The sequence below is a fragment of the Scyliorhinus canicula genome, chromosome 5 (genome assembly GCF_902713615.1).
Source record: "Scyliorhinus canicula chromosome 5, sScyCan1.1, whole genome shotgun sequence".
Lineage (NCBI taxonomy): Eukaryota > Metazoa > Chordata > Chondrichthyes > Carcharhiniformes > Scyliorhinidae > Scyliorhinus > Scyliorhinus canicula.
The window spans coordinates 171,857,557-171,879,606 of record NC_052150.1 but is presented as its reverse complement, the minus strand read 5'-3'; the positions used below and the strand labels follow the sequence as shown (position 1 = coordinate 171,879,606).

Here is a 22,050-nt window from a genome sequence, read left to right as displayed (position 1 = left end):
TGTTTACCTTACAGGATGTTAGGATAGACTGCTCATTTGCCTGGGCAAATGTCTGATGATGTCATCAATCGGTAACGTGATCGGGCTCTTAAAGTGACCTTCTTCCAACAAGGAACAAACATGAATACATAACAGATAGATTCTTGATAAGCAAGGGGGTGAAAAGTTAGTGCGGGTCGGTGGGAATGTGGAGCTGAGGTTACAATCTGATCAGCTATGATCTTATTGAATAGTTTGAGGTACTGATTGGCCTACCCCTGCTCCTAATTCATATGTTTGTAAGTGTCCCTTTTTTCTCCCCTGAGCGTGGGTCACCCTGAGGTTTAATAACCCTTACTTGGACATCGGGAGCCATTTGCTGTTTAATTGTGGCTGTTTTTATCACCCACTAGTCTCGACGACAGATGAGTTTCCTACCTGAAAGCTTTGTTAGTAAATACAAATTGAGATTCCAGGATGTATATGTAATAAGGCACGGGGAGTCCACAGCGAGTTTTAGAAAATACCTTTATTTAACAAAAGTATTACCGACACGAGGCCTGCTTACACCTCAGCGGGTCCTCTCCCCTTTCTGGTCGGCTCCACACTGGCCAACCTTTTATGCCAGTGCTGGTAAGCTACACTGCCCATAGCGGGGGAGCCCACAGTTCCAGTGAGCATGGGGAAACAATGAACTCCAGCTGGATGTGTCCCATGCACATTATTACAGTATAGGGAAGTGTTGGGAAGTCAGCAAAGCCCTTGACGCCAGCTTTAAACAAAAGCTTTCCTCTATGGGGCCAGGATAAGGATGATGCAAACCAAGGCGTTTGACTGAGTTCCCTGAATTTCAGGTCCTTTATGTAGATCAAAATTACTCACAAAAATTGGTAGCTGATAGTTTAATTTCATCCTAAGAGCTAACTGTGGTTTGCAACAGGGAATTCACAAGAAAAGATTTTAAATGTTGAATGCCTAGAATTAAAGACAAAATTAAATCAAACGTATCAACATTGTAATATTTTACTTTATATGTTGACATTTTTTTTGTTATCAATTAGCTGCTGTACTTCCTGGAGCTTACCAGCAGATGCATTCTCCTCATTCTCCTGGATACGGCTATATGCATCAGTCCAGTGTTTCCTCTATGAGGCCACAGCATTCTCTTCCTCATGCAATCAATATGGTGAGTAGATCACAGTGTCTTCACTGATTAATGAGTCATTGAGTCATTACCTCACAGGAGGAGGTCACTCGGCCCATTGAGTTCATGTCGGTGGATTTTCTCTTGCACTGTATTTATCATTAGTGAATTGTTTGTTCCGTTTTAAAGAAAAGCAAATTTTCCACCAACTGGTTGAACCTTATTTTCCTGAACTGTGGGAAAATATTCAGGATTATGAACCTGTCTATACACCTCCCAGCAGTGTTAGTTTTAAAAGATAAAATGTGTCAGAACGTTAATTATGGCATGTAGGAATTACTTGGAAGGAACTGGCTAATTGTTCAGAAAGCTTAAACTTACCAAAAATAGGGAAGGGGGTGGAAGGTTAATAAAATATTTATGGTATTGTACTACTTATAATTTATGGAATGGATGCACTATGAAACAGGCCGAATATCACCCCGAATATCTGGATAGGTCCCAGCCAGCACATTTTGCATTTAACAGTCAATAAATCTGTCAAATTATTTTGAACATCAGAAATAACAATTATATCACAGGGATATAAGCATTCAGCAAGTAATTTATGCCAACATTTTAGTAGAATTACCAAACTTGGAATTTATTTTTTAAAACAAAGTCCTTTTATCAAGTATATTTTCCAGAAGTTCTTCAAATGATCACTTAGCGATCTTCATCTTTTCTCTCCAAAGTGCCTATTAAATTGTATAGAACGCATATTACTCTATTTTTAAAGGGAGAGAGTGGTTTCACTCCCCATTTTATTGAAAAAAATAATCTCAGTTTTTTCTAAGCTTATTGAGGTCATGTGCCACTTGATATCATGCGCATTAAATTTTGACTACACATAATTATTACACATCAGAATTACAGTTTATGAGCTACTCTGACCCAGAATTTCCTGAAACTAATCTGGAGTTGCTTGTTTTTTTCTACCCCCACTTTATGCCAAAATGCCACCACATAAATTTATTTGATCTCTTGTGCCACCTCCAGGATACGTCAATCGAGACCCTCCTCCACTTATTTACGTGTCCCCATGGCCACTCACACGATACCACCTCACACGAGTTTCCTAAATTTATCATAGTCACAGAAAAATTTGGATGCAGCAGAATCTGGAGTGACCTGATAGCCGCATAACTGGAGGAGTAACTGTATTCCTCGGGTCTGACGCTTTGCTTTTTTCTTAGGAAAGAAACACTTTTATCAATATTGATTCCTTCTTATTCAATAATAATACCCTGCCTGTTTTTGTAGCTTCAAACACACTGTCCCAAAATGAAATAAAGTAACTCGCATGATTCCAAAACAATAATCTTATCTCAAGCTTTAAATGCTTTCCGTTAAAGAATAACACTGAGATTGTTGTCTTTTAATCATTGTCAAAAAACATTATTCTCTCCCTCTCTCTCTCTCTCGCTCTCTAGATATATATATATCACATATCGTTCTCCCTTTTACTTCCCCCGTTTTATGAAGAAAAATAATTTTTCCATTTTGTTTTTTTGAGAAGTTTTCTCAGACGTTTGGAGTCAGATGAGCTCAAGTGAGGGGCCCTGCCTCATATCCTGCTCCATGATATCACTAATGCATGGCCCCTTGGAATAGTTTCATTCGTAATACCAGGGGACATGACTGAGGCCCAGCGTGAGAATTCCTAAGGAAAACATAAGCCTCATGGGGACCATGCTATTGTTTGGTTATCTGCCTCTTCTAACCAGTGGTATGGGTTCTTGTGGTGGCCTGACGTTTAAGCTGGCACAAAATTCAAGGTATGTTCTTCCATTTCCTGATGTGCTCAGCTGATGGGCCCAATTTTGCCTGACTCTCAGCAGCCGAACAAATCAAAGAGAATATTGTGTTCTTCATTTTCCAGCATACACAATATAAAGTGAGGGAGTACATAGAATAAGAATACTCCCCGAGATTTGCTTCTTCCTTTCCTGCTGGAGTGCTTTGGTTTCTTCAATTGAAGTTTGAAAGATTTTTCACTGAACTGCTTGATTTATATTTCCTGCACTCCTTTCTGGGTTTCACATGGAAGGGCACTGATTTACTGTTATATGAAGTATTGTGTGTGTTAACATTTGACTCCTGCAGTTTTGTTCAGTATAATTTGCAATAGGGATGGAACTGTAATGTCTTGTTCAGATGTGGTAATGTTGTTTTGCATCATTGTTTTTTCATTATTAGAGCTAATAATGACTCATGGAAATGTAGAAAAATATATTATGAAGCCATTTTACCTTTCCTATTTTTGATGTAACTGAACTCATTATGCAATTCTCTGTATAATGAAATATAAACACATTAAAATGTTATATACATAATTATGTCCTGTTCTTGGCTATGTGAATACATATAGAATGTTTTTTATGGATCTGTCTGATAACTTAGATGCATGACTTTTGTGAAATCTCCTGAAATAAAACAACAAAAAAGTCACCCTACAGCCGTTTATGCCCATGACTGGCAGAGTTTCTAGATTTATTTAATTTTGGTTTCGTGCCTGCAATTTTTAAGTTAGCCTTGACTCAAGTGGCAGGACTTATGCCCCTAAATCAAAATGAAGGTCACAGGTTCAAACTCCACTCTAGAGACTTGAGCAGATAACCAAGGCTGACACTTCAGTAGAGTGCTGAAGTAGAAGTGCAACCTTTCAGAGGAAACGTTATGCTGAGGTCATGTTTTCCCCTCAGGTGGATGTAAAATATCACATGAAACTTTGCAAAGAGGAGGACTTTTCTCAGTGCTCTGGTGAACACTTGTCCTTCAAGCCACAATACCACAAGACATACCATCAGGCGATTCATCCTATTGTTTATGGAATTTTGTTGCATGCAACTAAACTGCCATGGTTCCTATACAATACAATATAACAGTAGCTACACGGTAGCATAGTGGTTAGCACAAATGCTTCACAGCTCCAGGGTCCCAGGTTCGAATCCCAGCTTAGGTCACTGACTGTGTGGAGTCTGCATATTCTTCCCGTGTGTGCGTGGGTTTCCTCCGGGTGCTCCGGTTTCCTCCCACAGTCCAAAGATGTGCAGGCTAGGTGAATTGGCCAGGCTAAATTGCCCTCATGGTCCAAATTGCCCTTAGTGTTAGGTGGGGTTACTGGGTTATGGGGATAGGGTGGAGGAAGGGCTTGGATAGGGTGCTCTTTCCAAGAGCCGGTGCAGACTCGATGGGCTGAATGGCCTCCTTCTGCACTGTAAATTCTATGAAAAGTATTTAATTGGCGGTAAAGCACTTAATGTACTCAGAGATCATGAAAGGCACTATCGAAATTTTCTGCTTAAGAAAACTAGCACAGCAACTGCACAGTAAACACAAACAGGAACTTACACTTAACAAAAGCAAGCACTATGAGGTGAGTTTTACCAGCCACACTTGCATATTTGAGGGTGGAGAGGCACGTACAATAAAGCGGGCAGCCTTCCTACCACCTTCCTGCCCACCCCCAATCTGTCCCTCATATTATGGGGCAGGTAAGGCTTTAGGCAGCCTACCTGCCCTTGGCCAATTGAGGTGTTTAGGTTCTCTCTCTCTCCCTCTCTCTCTCCCCCCCCCCCCCCCCCCCCCACCCTCTAGATCATAACCCTTTGTGCCTATCTCCCTGGCCTTTAAAAGCTAACCAAAATGCCTGGATATATCTGAAATCAGTATCCAACATCCGTTCTTCTTAGGACTTGTAGTGCCCACTGTGACCATACCCTGCCTATATTTCTTTACAGTCTCCCTGCGTCCCCCTCATAGTTTACATTTCCACCTAGCTTTGTATCATTAGCAAACCTTGATCCATTACAATCTGTCTTCTAAGTAATTATTATAGATTGTGAACAATAGAGGCCCCAGCACTGGACTAACTGGCACATCACTAGTCTCAGCTTGCTAACTTGAAAATGTCCCATTTATGCTTACTTATTGCATTTTGTTTATTGACCAATCCTCTACCCCCCCCAACTCCATGACCCCTTATCATTCCAACAACCTTTTGTATGGCACCTCATCAAATGTTTCCTGGAAATCAAAGTAAACTACATCTACTGATTCCTCTTTATCGATCCTACTAGTTACATCCTCAAAAAATTCTAATAAATTTGTCAAACGTGATTTCCCTTTTTCAAAACCATGTTGACTTTGTCTGAACATGCTACATTTTTTTAAGGAAGTAACACGGAGTACTGAGGAGGGTAGTGCAATGGATGTTATCCACATAGATTTTTGATCCCGTGGCAGACTGCTCAGAAAAGTGTGATCCCATGGGATACAGGGGAGATGATGAGTTGGATCCAAAATTGGCTTAGTGACAGGAAACAAAGGGTAATGGTCGACTGATGTTCTTGCGAATGGAAAATGGTTTCCACTGACATTCCAGAGTGCTCAGTGTTGGGGTCCTTGCTGCTTATTGTAAATATTAATAAACTGGACTTAAATGTGGGAGGCATGATTGGGAAATTTGCAGATGTCACAGAAATTAGTTGTGTAGTTGATAGTCAAGAGGATCACCTTTGTCCCCAGAATTACACCAATGATTTGGATGAATGGCGGAAAAGTGGAATTTAACCCAGAAAAGTGGGCTGCAATGGGTGGGATTTACCGGCTGATCATGCCGGCGTCGGTCCTACACCGGTGCACGGGTTTCCTGGCAACGAGCGGTGTAGTCAATGGGAAACCCTGTTCACAATGGCGGGATCGGTAGATCACGTTGGCTGGCTGCCTCTGCTGCTGAAAAATACGCAGCAGGTTGGTAAATCCCGCCTAATGCTTTCAGGCAAACAAAGCATGAGAAATACACAATAAATGGGAGGATATTGAGAGGTATTGAGGAAGTAGGAAATCTTGGAGTGCATGTTCCCAGGTCCTTGAAGGTGTCAGGACAGGTGGATAAGGTGGGGAAGAAAGCATTCGGAATTCTTTCCTTTATTGGGCGACGTATTGAATACAAATGCAACGATGTAATGATGGAGTTGTGTAAAACTCAGGTTAAGCCACAGTTGGAATTGTGTGTACAGTTCTGGTCACCACATTGCAGGAAGGGCATAATTGCTCTGGAGAAAATGCGGAGGAGATTTACAAGAATGTTGCCAGGGCTTTAAAATTGCAGCAAAAGGAAAGATTGGATAGGCTAGAGTTGTTTTCCTTAGAACAGAGGAGACCAAGCGATGACCTGATTGAGATGTGTAAAATTATGAGGGACCCAGACAAGGTGGACAGGGAAGACTTCTTTGCCCTAGCTGAGGGGTCAATTACCATGGGGCATGGATTTAGCCTGATTGGCAGGACGATTAAAGGGGTCACAAAGCAAAGTCTTTTCGCCCAAAGCATGGTGGATGTCTGGAATTCACTGTCTCAGTTGGTGAATGAGGCTGAAAGACTCAACTTATTTAATATCTATAATGTATTTTATTCCAAGCTTATTCAAACAGTTACAAAACATGAACAATCCGGGGAACATGCTCCCCATCTCACATTTCTACAGTTTATACAGGTTTTTCCCCATTTTCACCCCCACCCCTGCTCCTCAAACATGGCCATGGACAGCCCCCACCTTCCCTCGAAGCCCCCTGCTAACCCCTCAGTTCATATTTGATCTTTTCCAAAGGGTGAAAGTCATATAAGTCTTCTAGCTAGGCCATCACTCCCGGCAACGTTGCCGACCGCCATTCAAATAAGATCCTTTGCTGGGCAACCAGAGAAATGAAGGTCATGACATCGGCCTTCTCTCCCTTTATCAGCTCCAGCTTCTCTGATACCCTGAATATCGCCACCGTAGGGTCCAACCCGACCTCCTCCCCCCACAATTTTTGTTACTGTCATGAACATTCCTGCCCAATATCTCTCCAACTTCTCACAGCCGCAGAACATATGCGTGTGGTTTGCTGGTCCCCGCCCACACTTCTCACACTCGTCTGTCACTCCCTGGAAGAACCCACTCATTTTCGGCCGAGGCATATGCACCTTGTGTACCGCATTGAATTGTATCAGGCTCGTCCTCAAACAGGAGGAGGTTGCGTTTACCCTGCATAGCGCCTCACTCCACACTTCCCAATTTATCTGCCCTCCCAGGTCCCCCCCACATTTCTCCTAATTCTTCACCACCTGCTCATCCCCCTGTTCTCCCAGCCATCCATATATGTATCTGATCCTGCCCTCCTCTTCCACATCGGGGATTAGCAACCTCTCCAGTAGGGCATACTTTGGCAGCTTGAGGACTCTTTCCATAAGACCATAAGACACAGGAGCAGAATTAGACCACTCAGCCCATTGAGTCTGCTCCACCATTCAATCATGGCTGATATTTTTCTCATCCCCATTCTCCTGCCTTCTCCTCATAACCCCTGTCCCCTTATTAGTCAAGACCTATCTATCTTTGTCTTAAAGACACTCAAACCTTCCATGTGAAGTCCCTTACCTGCAAATATCTAAACTCGCTTCCTCGCGGTAGCTCTACCCTCTCCTTTAGTTCCTCTATGCTAGAAAATCTCTCTTCCAGGTACAAAGCCCTTGCACTCAGCAGCCCCAATTCGCTCCACTTCCTATACATATGTCTGTCATCCTGACTCCAATCCATGGTTTTCACACAACCCCTGCCCTTCTATCCTAAAATGGCTCCTCACCTGGTTCCACACCTTCATCGTGGACTGCACAACTGAGCTCTCCATATATCTCCTTGGTGCCAGTGACAATGCCACCATCACCATAGCCCTCAGACTGAACCCCCTACAAGATTCTCCCTCCATCCTAACCCATTCTGCCCCCTCTCCTTCCCACCACCACCTCACCTACTTCACGTTCACCACCCAGTAATAATGCAACTGGTTTGGCAATGCCAACCTCCCCTTCTGCCTCTGCCTCTGTAACAGGGCCCTCTTTACCCTTGGCACCTTCCCCGCCCACACAAACTCTGAAACGATCATATCCACCTTCTGGTAAAAGGCCTTTGGAGCAAAACACGGAAAGGTCTGGAATATAAATAGGACCCTAATTCATGTTCACCACTTGGACCCTCCCTGCCAGAGTCAGATGCAGCATGTCCACCTCTTCAGATCCGCCGTAACCTCCTCCATGAGCTTTGTTAAATTCCATTTATGCAGCGTTGCCCACTCTCACGTTACCTGGATCCCCAGGTGTCTGAACCTATCTCTGGATACTTTGAATGGCAAGCCCCCCAAGCTGGCTTTCTGACTCAATACTTTCACCGAGAACACCTCACTTTTCCCTATGTTCAGCTTGTATCCTGAGATATAAGCAACCCCCTCATAAACCCTACATTGTCCCAACGCAGAGCGCATTCATCAACACCACCAGCATCCCCTCCAATAATCACCATCGCATATCTCTCTCACTCTCCGCGCCCCCCGGGCCAGGTCCCTCAGTTCCTTCGCGCTCACAAACCCCTTCTTTCTCATCAAGATGACCACACCCTGCGATGTTGAGTCAAACCCTGAGTGAAATACCTGACCCACCCATCCCTTTCTGAGCCTAACTTGGTCCTTCACGTGGAGGTGCGTTTCCTGCAGAAAGATCACCCACGTATTCAAACTCCTGAGGTGCATGTAGATGCGATATCTTTTCACCGGTCCATTGAGCCCACACATGTTTCACGTTATAAGCCTTACCGGAGGCTTGTGCCTCCACTCCCCTCTACCGTCCGCCATCCTCCCCTTTCGGTTATGCCCCTTCTAATTTCACCTATCCAACATGGCCCCCTTCTCCGCCCGTGACCATGCTTCTTTTCCAACCCTGCCATGTCGCATCTCCCTTTCCCCCTCCTCCCTCCCCCTCGGCCATCTCTCACACCATCTCCCCTACCTCACTTCCGTTCGCCAGCATGACCTGCCAGCGTGGCAAGTCCTGCCCAAAGGCTCTTCAAACTGACTCCCAACCCTCCTCCCACCATCTCCTCTTTGTTCTTGTACATGGCCCCCCTCGAACCTCCCTCCCTCTCACAAAAACAAAGAAACATCCTAACCACAGGTGTCTCCTCCGAGAGAAAATAACACTGCCACAGGCAGCTGGAGAGGGAGAAACTGCTGTCCCCTTACAAAATTTTCACCCCTGCTACACATTTTTGACCCAACAAAAAACCCTCCACCTGCGAGAAAAGAATCCCCACTCCCCTGCCCCACCTTCCATCCCACACTCTACCCCTTTCTTCCGTTACGCCAAAGTGTCGGCACCTCCGTCTCCCAATAAAGTTCAGTTCTCCCCTAGTTTGTGCTCTTTAATAAAGTCATTGGTAGCTTCTGGGGTCTCAAAGTAATATTCCCGGCCTTCAAAAGTCACCCACAGATTTACCGGGTGGAGCACCCTGAACCTGATTTGCCGTCGATAAAGCAACGCCTTGGCCTTGTTAAATCCGGCACGCCATTTTGCCTGTTCAGCTCCAATGTCCTGATGAAGGGGCTACGCTCCGAAAGCTAGTGATTCCAAATAGACCTGCTGGACTTTAACCTGCTGTTGTAAGACTTCTGACTGTGCCCACCCCAGTCCAACGCTGGCATCTCTACATCCTGATATATTCGGACCTTGTTCCCCTCCCATTCACAGTTCCGCTTCTCCCTGGCCCACTCCAGGATCTTCTCTTTTTCCACAAACTTGTGGAGTCTTACAATCACCACCAGTGAAGGCTCCCCAGCTCTTGGCTTCTGCCTCAGAAACTTGTGTGCTCTATCCACCTCTGGGGCTTTGTCCAGCATCCCCTCCGCCACCAGCCCTGTCAACATCCTTGGCATTTGTGCTTTGCACTCCTTCAGGCAGACCAACAATGCACACATTTTGCCTCCTCAACCTGTTCTCTTGATTTTTCTTTCACCTTTGCTCTCAGCATCTTGCAAAGGTCCCCCAGGAGCCCCACCTCCACCTACAATGCCACCACCTGATAACTGTGGCCTGACATCACCCTCTCCATCTCTCGGATCTGCGACCCCTGTACCTCCAAACATTTGTTGTCCCTTTCCATCGAGCCCCTCAGGGTGCCACATCCATTTTGATGACCTTCGATTGGTCCTCCTGCATCTCTTTCCTTTGTTGACGGAACTCTTCCCTGATGAAAGCCGTCAACTGTTCCACCTGCGGCTTTCCATCCTGCACTGGCCCTTTCCCCTCCGCCATCCTTCCACTAATAGCTGTGCCACCGGTCTCGTCCAACTCCTTTCTGCCAGGTTTGCTAACGGGGGGGGGGGGGAGCTTCTCCTCCAACCTTCAACTACACATTTCCGTCGAAGTTTCTCCTGTTTTCAGGTAAAAAGATTTCTTCTCTATGCCTCCGAGCAGGAGCTGCCCTGTGTGCAACTACTCGGACCAGAAGTCCACCAGAAGTCCACTCAACTCATTTAAAAGACACCTGGATCCACAGCTGAAAATCATGGAGTATAATGTGGGGAAAATGGATACTGACAGAATAACTTGGGAATGGAATGAAATCAGGTGTGCGTCTGCTTGTTCCTTCTATTTTACATTAAACATACACACTGGTGAATGCAAAAAGAATAAGAACTCGCCTGAATCATAAGGTACTGCTCGGTTGAATTGACAGTTCAATCAATGGTATTATCATGTGCGGATAAAAATAGCTCCTGTGTTAGCTTCACTGAGAGATTGCAATTCTATAACACAACAGAATATCAGCTGCTCATTGCTGGCTCTTGGGGGTGGCACAGCAGTCAACAACAATTCCCACGCCAGAATGTCAAGGAGCTTCAAATCGTACAGACAATCTGTGAAAACACATGACTTGAAATCAAATCCAAAAGGCAGCAGGCTTAATAAATAAGGGGAAGACGTCCTGTACAACCACTGGGAGAACTGGGGCACAAATGGCAGTCCCCTGAGCTACATTCCTCTTGGGAAATTGGAGAAGGAGCTAGGTGCCTGAATAGATCCATGGAGAGGAGTCACCAAAGACAAATTGTGGCCAAACCCAGTTCTTGGATCGCAAGTCTGAGAGAGGTTGAATTAAAAGTAACTCAGAAGTTCGCGATCCTGATAACACACACAATATGAAGGATCAAGGGTCACCAAATACTACTGAGGCATCGCAGAACATATTACCAGAACCAGAAAATATAATCAAGAACAAAAACAGAAAATGCTGGACAATTTCAGCAGGTCTGACAACGTCTGTGGAGAGAGAAGGGAGCTTACGTTTTGAGTCTGGATCACTCTTTAGTCACCCATACTTTAAAAAAAATAAATTTAGAGTACCCAATTAATTTTTCCAATTAAGGGCCAATTTAGCGTGGCCAATCCATCTAGCCTGCACATATTTTTGGGTTGTGAGGGCAAAACCCACGCAAATACGGTGAGAATGTGCAAACTCCACACGGACAGTGACCCAGAGCCGGGATCAAACCTGGGACCTCTGCGCCGTGAGGTTAACCCACTGTGCCACAGTGCTGCCCTTAGTCACCCATACCTGAGGAAACATTGGACATGCAATGGGCAGATATCCACCCACCCAGAGCAAGACAGAAAACTGGGAGCCGGAATGAGAGAATGGGTGATCGCAATGCGGGCAGACCTCCAATGCCACGACTTTGGGATTCACAATGACTTAAATGACAGAACTTCTAACTCATGGACAAACACATCTCTCAAAAAACAGTCCAGCTTCATAAAGGGTCTTCTCCTGAGATGGATCGAACAAGGGCCCTTGGACGTAGCAGGGTTGATAAGGTTTAAACGTACAGGAGATGCAAAGGGCCAAACTAAGCCCTTGCACATGTGTCCAGTCTGCACTCAACAATGCACGGATCCAGTGCCTTATAAAATCCTGGCTAAACTGCAGCACCAAATACAGATGGATTTTGCAACTTGAACCCACGATTAAAGCATCGAATGGGACATTGGAAGCTTGATTATAAAATTCAAGGTCTGACAGGAGGTAGCAATTGTACAGTAGTGAGTTCAAAGGAAAACGATGTTCAAGAAGACATGGGTGGAGAAGTGCAAAAAGTGATACACCTCACAAATCTGGAAACTGTCTAAAAGGCGTAACTGTCAAACACTTCGGCTTCATAATGGAAGAAGGGTAGAAATGGCCGTAAGAAATAACACCTTCATGAAATACCAGAAACTCGAGAGGTACAAGATCATATTACAAACCTCAAGATTCATCATATTGTTAATGTTGAAAATTTAACGATTTGTGAGTGTGCATTATGAAATGTATGTAATTGCTCACATAGCAAGAGGATTTGAGTATAGGAATAGGAATGTTTTGCTACAATTCTATACATCATTGGTGAGGCCACACCTGGGGTATTGTTTGCAGTTTTGATGTCCTTATCTGAGGAAGGATGCTCTTGCTATGGAGGGAGTGCAGCGAAGGTTTACCAGGCTGATTCCTGGGATGGCTGGACCGTCATATGAGGAGAGACCAAATCGGTTGGCATAATATTCATTGGAATTTAGAAGAGTGAGAGACGATCTCAGAGAAACTTGTAAAATTCTAACAGGATTAGACAGGGTAGATTCAGAAAGATTGTTGCCGATGGTGAGGGAGTCCAGAACTCGGGGTCATAGTTTGAGGATGAGGAGTGAGGCGAGGACAAATTTCTTCACCCAGAGAGTGGTGAATCTGTGGAATTTACTACCACAAAAAGTGGTTGGGGCCAAAACATTGTGTAATTTCAAGAAGGAATTAGATACAGCTCTTGGGGCTAAAATTATGAAGGGATATGTGGGGGAAGGTGGGATCAAGGTATCAAACTCTGTGATCAGCTATGATCATGATGAATAGTGCAGCAGGCTCGAAGGGCCGCATGGCACCCGAACTGCAACACCTGGTGTGATCTGGATCTTGCCCACCTTCAATGATATTTAAATAAGCATTAGACTCCCCTAAATATGTGCAACTGGTTTGAGGCCGCAGTCTCCTGGCTCCTGGGAGTCATCTGCTGCATCAGCCAGGCCTCAACCAGGTGCCGATTAGGACGAGTTTCCACAGGTAAACACCAGGCATGATGGCCACTCCAAGGGGCGCGGAAGCCATTGGATCCCGCTGGGTTGTCAGGGGTAGGGCAGTGCCTCCTGGCAGCTGGGTACCCTGACAGTGGCAAGGTTGAAACTGCCAGGGCATCAGGGGCAGTGTCCAGGTGCCAGATTGGCAGTGTCAGGGTGCCAGGTTGGCACTGCCATGGGTGGGGCCTGAGGGGCCCATACCAATAAAAGGGGAGGAGAATGGGAGGAGTATGACAGGGCGTCGTGAAGGGGGAGGGAAGGGGTGCCTGAAAGGGGGGGGCCATAAATGTGGTGGGCCCTCAGTGACACCGTAGGGTATGCACACTTGGGGGGTGGGGGGAATATTTCCCCGATCCCACAAGGATGGTATTGTGTGGGGCAGGGTCAATCTCATGCTTGGGTGGTGGGGGGCTTGCCCTCATTTTTATTGATGGAGCAGAGGTTGCCTCTCGGTGTCGAGAGTTGGGTTGTTGTCCACGTCTGCAGTGATTGCATTGTCAGTGGGAGGGTGTGTGGAGGGCCCTCAACCTCACGTTGAGATTGGGGCACCCTTTCAAAAAGATTCCTGGTTGCTGGCAATAGGATGTCAGTTGGACTGATCAATGAGCGAATTGACACCCATTCTGCCTGAGCCCACTGCAATTCTTTGGTAGCTCAGGCATTAAATGGGGTCTGCACGGCTTTCTGGTACCTCCCTAAGAATGTCCAGCAAACCCTGTCACCTGTGCCTTTGCGATCCTGGGCCTCTAATCGAGCAATGAAGAGCTGCCAGTGTCTAAGTGACCGGCAGCTCTCAGTGGGCAGAACCTATGATACCAGGGACTGAATCTTGGGGATGGTCTGACAATGGCCACTTAAATACCTGAACAACCCAATATCGGCAATAGAACTAATTGGTTCTCTGACCAGTGAGCTCGACCCCCTTTAGGCCAACTAACTCCATCCCAATCTGACAGTTTTCATTGTAATCATTTTCTCCCCAAGGGGTCTATTCTTCGGCCGCGTTGTGCTCTCGCTTGAGCGCAACATGGCCAGAGAATAACAGGAGAGCTTGCAGCGAGCCTTCTGACAGGCTCTGCACTTCCTGGGATTCTCCGGGTCGGGTGAGACATTGGAGTCGGAACCCCACCCCAAATGGGCGGGACCGAATGACGCTCACGGAAGTAGGCCATAAACTTACTTACGACCTACCAGCGTGCGATCCACCGGCATCCCAAGCCGGGCGCCGATTAATGCTGGTCCACACAAATGTGGGCCAGGTGGAACGGCACCTGAAGGGTCTCCTGGGCCATTGGAGGCCCCTAGCTGGTCAGGGCAAATGCAGGGTGACCCCCAGGCCCTCTCCCTGGAACATGGGCACCTTGGCATTGCCACCCTGGCACAGCCAAGGTGCCCAGATGGCACTGCCGAGCCAGCAGGAGCAGTGTCAGGGTGGCAGTGCGAGGGTTCCCAGGTGTCAGGGTGGCACTGCCAAGGGTCTGGGATCGAGGGGGGCCATGCCCATGAAATGAGAGTGGAGTGGGGGCAGGTAAGTAGGGGCCTCCGGGAGGTTGGGTGGTTGATGGATGGGGGTACTAGAAGGGAGGGGATGCTGTGAGTGGTCCTGAAGAGGGAGGACCACCAGGCACCCCACAGTCGGGTGCCCTCATTTGGGGGGTGTCGGGTAGTGTCCAGGTGACATTGCCCATGGGTGGGAGTTGCGGGGGGCCAATAAGCTCACTTAGAGATTGGGTATCCTTTCAAAATGGTGGCCCGATCTCTGACTTCAGCTCCCCAGTGCTAAAACAAATTCTAAGTGTGAGCTTAACTGGTGAGAAACTCCCCAGGGTGCAAAAAAGTGACTAAGTGTCATTGAATAGCGGTGGGGACATTGCTGAAAAACCCACCTCAAATTAACTTAGAAATTGTTTGGGAGAATCGTGTCCTGAGTGTTCAGATTATCAAATCATTAACGGTGTTTGTTATGTGTCTTCCACATGCCTATTACTTTTTTTTGTGAAGAAACATTGTTGTATCCTGTCAAATCACTTGCAGTTTATTAAGTTTGTCTACCTGCCCCTCTGAACCTGATGCCTAGGCGGAGTAGCGATTGTTATTTATGCTCTCAGAATTGGATTGTGCATCCCCTCAAATGTGCCCACAATAAAAATTTTGCCCACCTCGGCAAAGTATTCAAATCTTTCAGTGTATGTATCCCAGCGCTCGGTGCTTTCATAATACGGTTCCATGGTGCCAAAAAACCATCATTTTTACTGTGCAAGGGTTCGCGTTAGCGCAGGTGTGCCACAATGATTTTAGCACTACCTCACTTTTTTGTTGAACAAGGGAATCATGAGCTCAGTCCGTTTCGTTTTCCTTGCTCTCAATTTGTTACTTTACTTGCCACTCACAGTAGAGGGAGCACTTGAGCACTGTCCCAGAATGTTCCGAGCAGAGCATGTGGCAGCTTCTTTTTTGGTGCTGTATCTTCCAAAACCTTTGTTTCAACTTTGGTTTCTGCTCCATTACCAGCTTGGATGTAGTAATGGTTTTGTCACCTTAACCTTTTTGGATGGCTGTGGCGTGGATCGATGATTTTTTTCTTACTCACCGGATTTTTGTAACTCTTTATCGAGTCGTCGCCAGTTTTCTTTGTGATATTTTTAAAAGAGAAGCTTGCAGATCACAAAGGTACAAAACAAACTTGCTTCATTGGGAAGTTGTTTTCACACAGGCTGCTAGAATAGACTGACTGTTAGCCGTGCAAACGGTAGATGATGTTATCCATATGTCACAAGACCTTCTTCCAATTAGGAAGAAACATGAAGACACAACATATCTGCCTTCCACCCTCAGAAGAAATGCTCTGTAGAATGTCACTCTTATACAGTCCTTTTTTTCTACCCATCCCACTCCCACATGTTTCATTTTGCTCCCAGTTCTGTCCTTCAGTCTCTTTCTTCTCACCTCTTTCCACTTCTCTTCCCCACTTCACTTCTAGTTGTCTGATATTTTGCATGTCTTTGGAAGTTCTACCCTCCGCTGCATGATGTTGCTAATTAGGGTAAATCAAATTCTGCACATACACGTTTGTGCACATTAACAGAAATCCTTTTACCAATTTCTAAATGTCAGTTATCTTTTAAAGTTAACAAACCGCTGACAAAACAATCTGCTAATAAAATCAAAAAAGGGAAAAATCCTTCAAACTTGGGAAAATAATCACTTGTGGATGTAAAAACATTTGAGACACCCTGAGGATATAACAGAATGGTTTATTTGCGTAAGTTCGATCATTATATTTATTCTTAAAAATGCTATTTCTCACCATGTTTCTATTCAGAACTCTGATATAAATATTATGGATTTTCTATATAAATTGAGTTCACACTTGGAAACCTAGTTACAATAAATGGAGCATTCTGGAAAGCATTGCACAATATATTTGTCATTACCAATCATTGTTGCATTCACTGAACGTGACTATGACTGACTGCTGCTCTACATCATTTTTCTAAATTTGATTTGGACGTGTCCAGATTCACCATTGTTTCCATCACTGGGAGGGTGAACTGCTTCACATCAACTTGAGCTGTTTACTTTAACTATATTTTTCCTGATGCTATTTAGAGAGTAACCCTGCATGTGGCAAATCCTTGCATTAATTACTTGTATTGTCATTCCAGAGGACATACCGAGCAATGTATGACTACACTGCTGCAGATGAGGATGAGGTTTCTTTCAAAGATGGTGATTACATCATTAATGTACAAGCAATTGATGAAGGTTGGATGTATGGCACTGTCCAGAGAACCGGAAAAACTGGAATGCTTCCAGCAAACTATGTTGAACCTCTTCACTGAATCGAGTTTCTCGACATTTGTGCTTAATCCTTTATTTTTATTACACTAAATGGTAATTAAAATGTTGAGAAAGAGATGAACCTGTTAAGTATATTAAAATCCTATTTACTATCTAAGTAGCTTTTCATTATTGTATTACTGATATATTCTTAGGACTTCCTAAGAAACTGTTCTTCTTACTGATCAATCTTAGGAAGACAGTGTAATAGACCATGGTTTCCTGCAGTCAATAAGGCTTTTAATAATGTTGACGTATCAACATTAATTGTGTTGGTCTTTAACAGCGAAACAGAAACTTTTTCAGCTGTTGGATTCAGCTCTGATCACAACTTACAGTATCACAAGTGTGATAAGATCAATTGCTGTGTGCAATTTTGCTTAGTTTGCTTCTAGAGTATTTGCAGATTTATGTTTATGCAAAGTGTTTTAAGTTCAAGATACTTATCCTGAAGATAATGTCTGTTACAACTGAATATGGGTTAATATTGGAGAGATTTAATAGTAACTGGTGCACATTTGTATTTTGCCTGTAAGATGCACAAGATTACTAATGTCAGCTGTATCACTTGAAGTATTTCTTTAGTGGAACTTTTGTCTTTCTTCCTATGCACTGTGGATATTTCAAGCACTTTCTTAACACTGAAATGAATTGTCCCTGTACAGGTTGCTCTGCAATGTTTAAGTCCAGAAGAAAGTTTTGCCTTTTTAACCATGGAGTAATTTAGATCACTAGAAACTGAAATCCTAATATACGAGTGTTATCTGGTTTGGTTTGTTTTGGGTTGCTTTGCTTGGTTTGGTTATTGGTTATGCATGCTTTGTCTACAATGTCTTGTTAGCCAATAAAGACAGTTTATTGAATTGGTTATAAGGTAACTCTCATTAACTTTTATCCTGGTGAATGAATAGTTCTGTAAGATTGGCACAACAATGCTGTGACTAGTGCCATAAAGGGTTAAATAAAGAAACTGAAGTATGTTATTTTGGCTGGTGGTCAATATTTCTTTCAAAGCAAGAAAGCTATTGCACTTTACATGAATACTGTGTCCACATTACAATTTTGGGTGTAGATGCTTATTATGTAAAATTCTGAGATGTTAGCTATTGTTACTTAACTATTTGAGAAGATTGTTAGCGAAAAATCTGAAAATTCTAAACCCATTGACCTATTATTTGATGTGGGGAAGTTATTGATATCCATAATTAAGAAAAGAATGAGCACTTGGGGAAATTGGAATTGATTAGCGAGTAGCACCAAGCGTTTTAAAGGGTAGGTCATACCTAATAGAAACTCTGCAGTGTAGAAGGAGGTCATTCGGCATATCCATGGAGATGGACCAATAACCACGGATCTGTACCAACCGTCTGAAAGAGCACCCTGTCTAGGCCCAAGCCCCCACCTTATCTCCATAATCGCACCTACCTTTTTGTGGACACCAAGGGGAGATTTAGCGTGCCAAATCAACCTAACCAGCACATATTTGAACTGTGGGAGGAAACCGGAGCATCCGGAGGAAACCCACGCAAATACAGAGAGAATGTGCAAATGCCACAAAGACAGTCATTCTATACTAAATTGAACCCAGGTTTTTGGTGCTGTGAGGCAGCAGCACTAACTACTGTGCCACTGTGCTGCCCAAATGACCAAATATAATGTCTATGAATATGGATTGTAGAAATTTCCAGAAGGCATTTGATAAGGTTACATGTAAGAGACTGCTAGCTACTATTAAAGCTCATGGAATTGAAGGCAAATTACTGACTTGATTAGGACATTGGTTAGCAAAATGGGTATGTGCTGAATTTAAAAAAAAATTATTTCATGGAATATGGGTGACACTGACAAGGCCTGCGATTATTACCCATCCATAATTGTCCTTGGACTAAATAGCTTGCTTCAGAGGACGGTTAAGAGTCAACCACATTGCTATGGGTCTGGAGTCACATGTAGACTAGTCTAGGCAAGGATGGCAAATTTCCATCCCGAAAGGACATTAATGAACCAGATGGGTTTTTTCAACAACATTCCCATGCTCTTACACGGGGTATTTAATTATTTTCTGGACACAATGGGGGAGAAATTGAACGTGGGTAAGCTTCTGGCACTGACTGGGTGATGCAATTTGTGAGGCTGAAGAAGTGAGTGGGAAGCTCGAGCCAAATTTGGCATCAGGTTTTGTTTCAACTGGCAAGCTGCAGATGCTAATGGTCCAGGTGCAGTGTGCTGGTCTTTGCCTGGTGGGGATTTCAATTGCTGACATGGAGCAGATATGTCCTGGAGGGGTAGGGACCTGGGATGAGCAGAGACAAAATCCAAAGGGTCGAGACCAGGAAAGAAACATCTTTTATGGTATTTTTGTGGAGCCAGTCGGAACCTGTTTCAGTCTGGCACTCTGTTTACCCAGAAATTACTGCGTTCCAATTTGACAGCTCCTGCATTTTCAGAGGGGATTGGGAATAGATTATGATTGTCCCTTGAGTGTTAACTGTTCACTCCCAGTAATATTCAGTTTCACTCCCATGAAGACAATTTTTATATCCATGCCTTTGTTTTTACAGCACAGTTTTTTGCACTTTATTCGGTTATCACTTTAGATATGGTGACTATGAAGGACGTGGGTATCATGGAATATGAATTCCCCAGTTGAGCAGTTGGAGATTGACCCAACAGGAGATGCATGGTGGGAGTTTAAACCCTGCAGTTTCCACGGGGCCGGTACCTCAGTAGGTCCCCGGGCCTGACAGCATTTGTTGTATTCTGCGGCAGCGGCCCTTTTATGAAATGAAATTGCTTATTGTCAGAAGTAGGCTTCAAATAAAGCCACTGTGAAAAGCCCCTAGTCGCCACATTCTGGCACCTGTTCGGGGAGTTATCATCAGGAGACTGGCCTTGGTGAAGTTATAAATGTTTTTTATTGGATTTTTGCACAGAGTATATTTTGCCGTTAAGTACACAGGATATGTATATATATATATATGTAAGTAGGCATCCGTTTGTGCTGGCGAGGCACTTCTGGAGGGCAGTCCTCGAATGGGTCTGGTGCTAGTGTTGCCCCTCGCTTCTCCCGGTCGGATTTCGCTGCCGTTGTCTTCTCGTGCACGCTGCCGCTTCAGCCGGCCCTCCCGTCTTCCGCCTGTGTTCTCCTTTTTCTCTGTTCCTGTGGATGTCAGTGATGTGTTGCGTAGGCTGGGTCTGGATGGACTGCGCTTGATGCAGTGTAGCAAGAGACAGACTTCCAACACTCGATGAAATGCAACACGATTTTATTAAACAGCTAACTATTTACATATCCGACTCTGGATTGACACTATGCTGACTTGACTGGAGACCTGAGGCTAGCCTGACCAGACTTGCTGACTACCACATGGTGTGTGCCTTGACTAATGTTCATGAGCTCTGACTATCCCAGAGGCTGGAACCCAAAAGAGCGAGAAAGCTGGTGCCCTCTGGCTTTATAGTGGTTGTGTCCTGTCTGGTGATTGGCTGCTGTGTTCTGTGTATTTACTGGTCATCCTGTGTGTCAATCACTGCCTGTCTGCACTCTATTATATACATAGATGTATATTATGACATCTCCCCCCCCTTTTTCTTTTGAAGAAAAAAAGACTTGCGTAGAGACAATAAATATTAACGTGCATCTGCGTGTAAATGTGTGTATGTACATGACTATGTACATGATATGCTAAAATAGACTTGTATACAATGGAAGATGTCACTAGTGCAGATGTAGGGCAGATGAAACAGCAAAAAATGATATGTACAGATGTCAAAAAGATGAGGTAACAAACTTGTGCAAACATTCAGTCTATAAGTTCAGTCTCTATGGTGGGCGACAAATTCTGGTTGACCGCCTCAAAGGTGGATGGGGGCCGCCTGCACTTGGATAGGCTGAACCGCCGCCAATGCAGTAGGTGCCGAGGTCGACCTAATTATTGGCGGGTCGGTGTCCTCGTGGCAGCGCTCGTCCAGAGGAAGCAGTGTGCGAGGTGAGACATCATGGTTGGGTGGCGGCCGTGGGAGTCTGCGCAGTGCCCACCTGTTGCGTCGTAGGAAGGAGCCATCAGCCATGCGAATGAGGAACGAACTCGGGGCAACTTGCTTGACCGCCACAGCTATGGCGGACCAGCCGCAGTCAGGCAGCTGCACACGAACACGATCAGCCGGGACCAGGTGGGGAAGATCTGTGGCATGGGCGTGGTACGCTGACTTCTCTTAGGCCTGAGACTGCTGCATCCTCTGTATGACTGGGAAGTGGTCAAGATTTGGAGTGTGGATGGCTGAAACTGTTGTCCGCAGAGTGCAGTTCATTAGCATCTGCGCTGGGGACAACCCAGTGGACAGCGGGGTGGCTCTGTATGCCAGCAGCGCCTGGTTGAAATCGGAGCCCGAGTCCGCAGCCTTACACAATAATCGTTTGATGATGTGAACCCCTTTTTTGACCTTCCCGTTTGACTGCGGGTACAGGGGGCTGGATGTGACATGGTGAAAATTGTACAGCTGGGCAAAGTCCAGACCACTCCTGGCTGTAAAAACAGGGGCCGTTGTCACTCATCACCGTGGGTGGTATCCCATGTCTAGCAAATGTTTATTTGCATGCTCTAATCACCGCCGCCGACATAAGGTCAGATAGTCTTACGACCTCGGGGTAATTGGAAAAATAGTCGACCAGGAGGACATAGTCATGCCCCTTGGCGTGAAAAAGGTCGACACCGAGTTTCTTTAGGCTGAGCTGGCTAACATTTTTGGCATGTGGGGCAGTTGAGGACCGTGTTGGCAACATCCTGGCTGATGCCCGGCAGTGGACTGCCTCCTGAGCTCTGCGTCGACATTTCTCGACTCCCAGATGGCCCTCATGGATTTGGCCTAGCACCATCGCTCGCATGCTCTGCGGGATCATGATTCTGTCAAGCTTCATGAGACTGCCGTCTACCAGCGTCAGATCGTCCTTGATGTTGTAAAATTGGGGACACTGTCCCTTCTGCCAGCCATGCGCGAGGTGCTGCATCACCCGCTGGAGCAGCGGATCTCTGGCCGTTTCCTCACGAATCTGAATGACCCTTTCATCAGAG

The 22,050-nt window shown here is 45.2% G+C and overlaps 1 protein-coding gene across 8 annotated transcripts in view; it reads left to right on the top strand.

Annotated features, from left to right (window-relative positions):
• Positions 1–17,961, top strand: part of LOC119966431 (LIM zinc-binding domain-containing Nebulette-like) — a 450,954-nt gene extending 432,993 nt beyond the window's left edge. For 7 of the 8 annotated variants that reach the window (XM_038798084.1, XM_038798086.1, XM_038798078.1 and 4 more), the window contains 2 exons: positions 1,041–1,165; positions 16,804–17,031. In XM_038798084.1, coding sequence (XP_038654012.1) covers positions 1,041–1,165; positions 16,804–16,980 — 302 coding nt within the window. In that variant the 3' untranslated portion in view covers positions 16,981–17,031. Of the gene's footprint in view, positions 1–1,040; positions 1,166–16,803 lie in introns of all 8 variants that reach the window. The other variant, XM_038798077.1, reaches the window with a different exon arrangement.
• Positions 17,962–22,050: the final 4,089 nt, after the last annotated feature.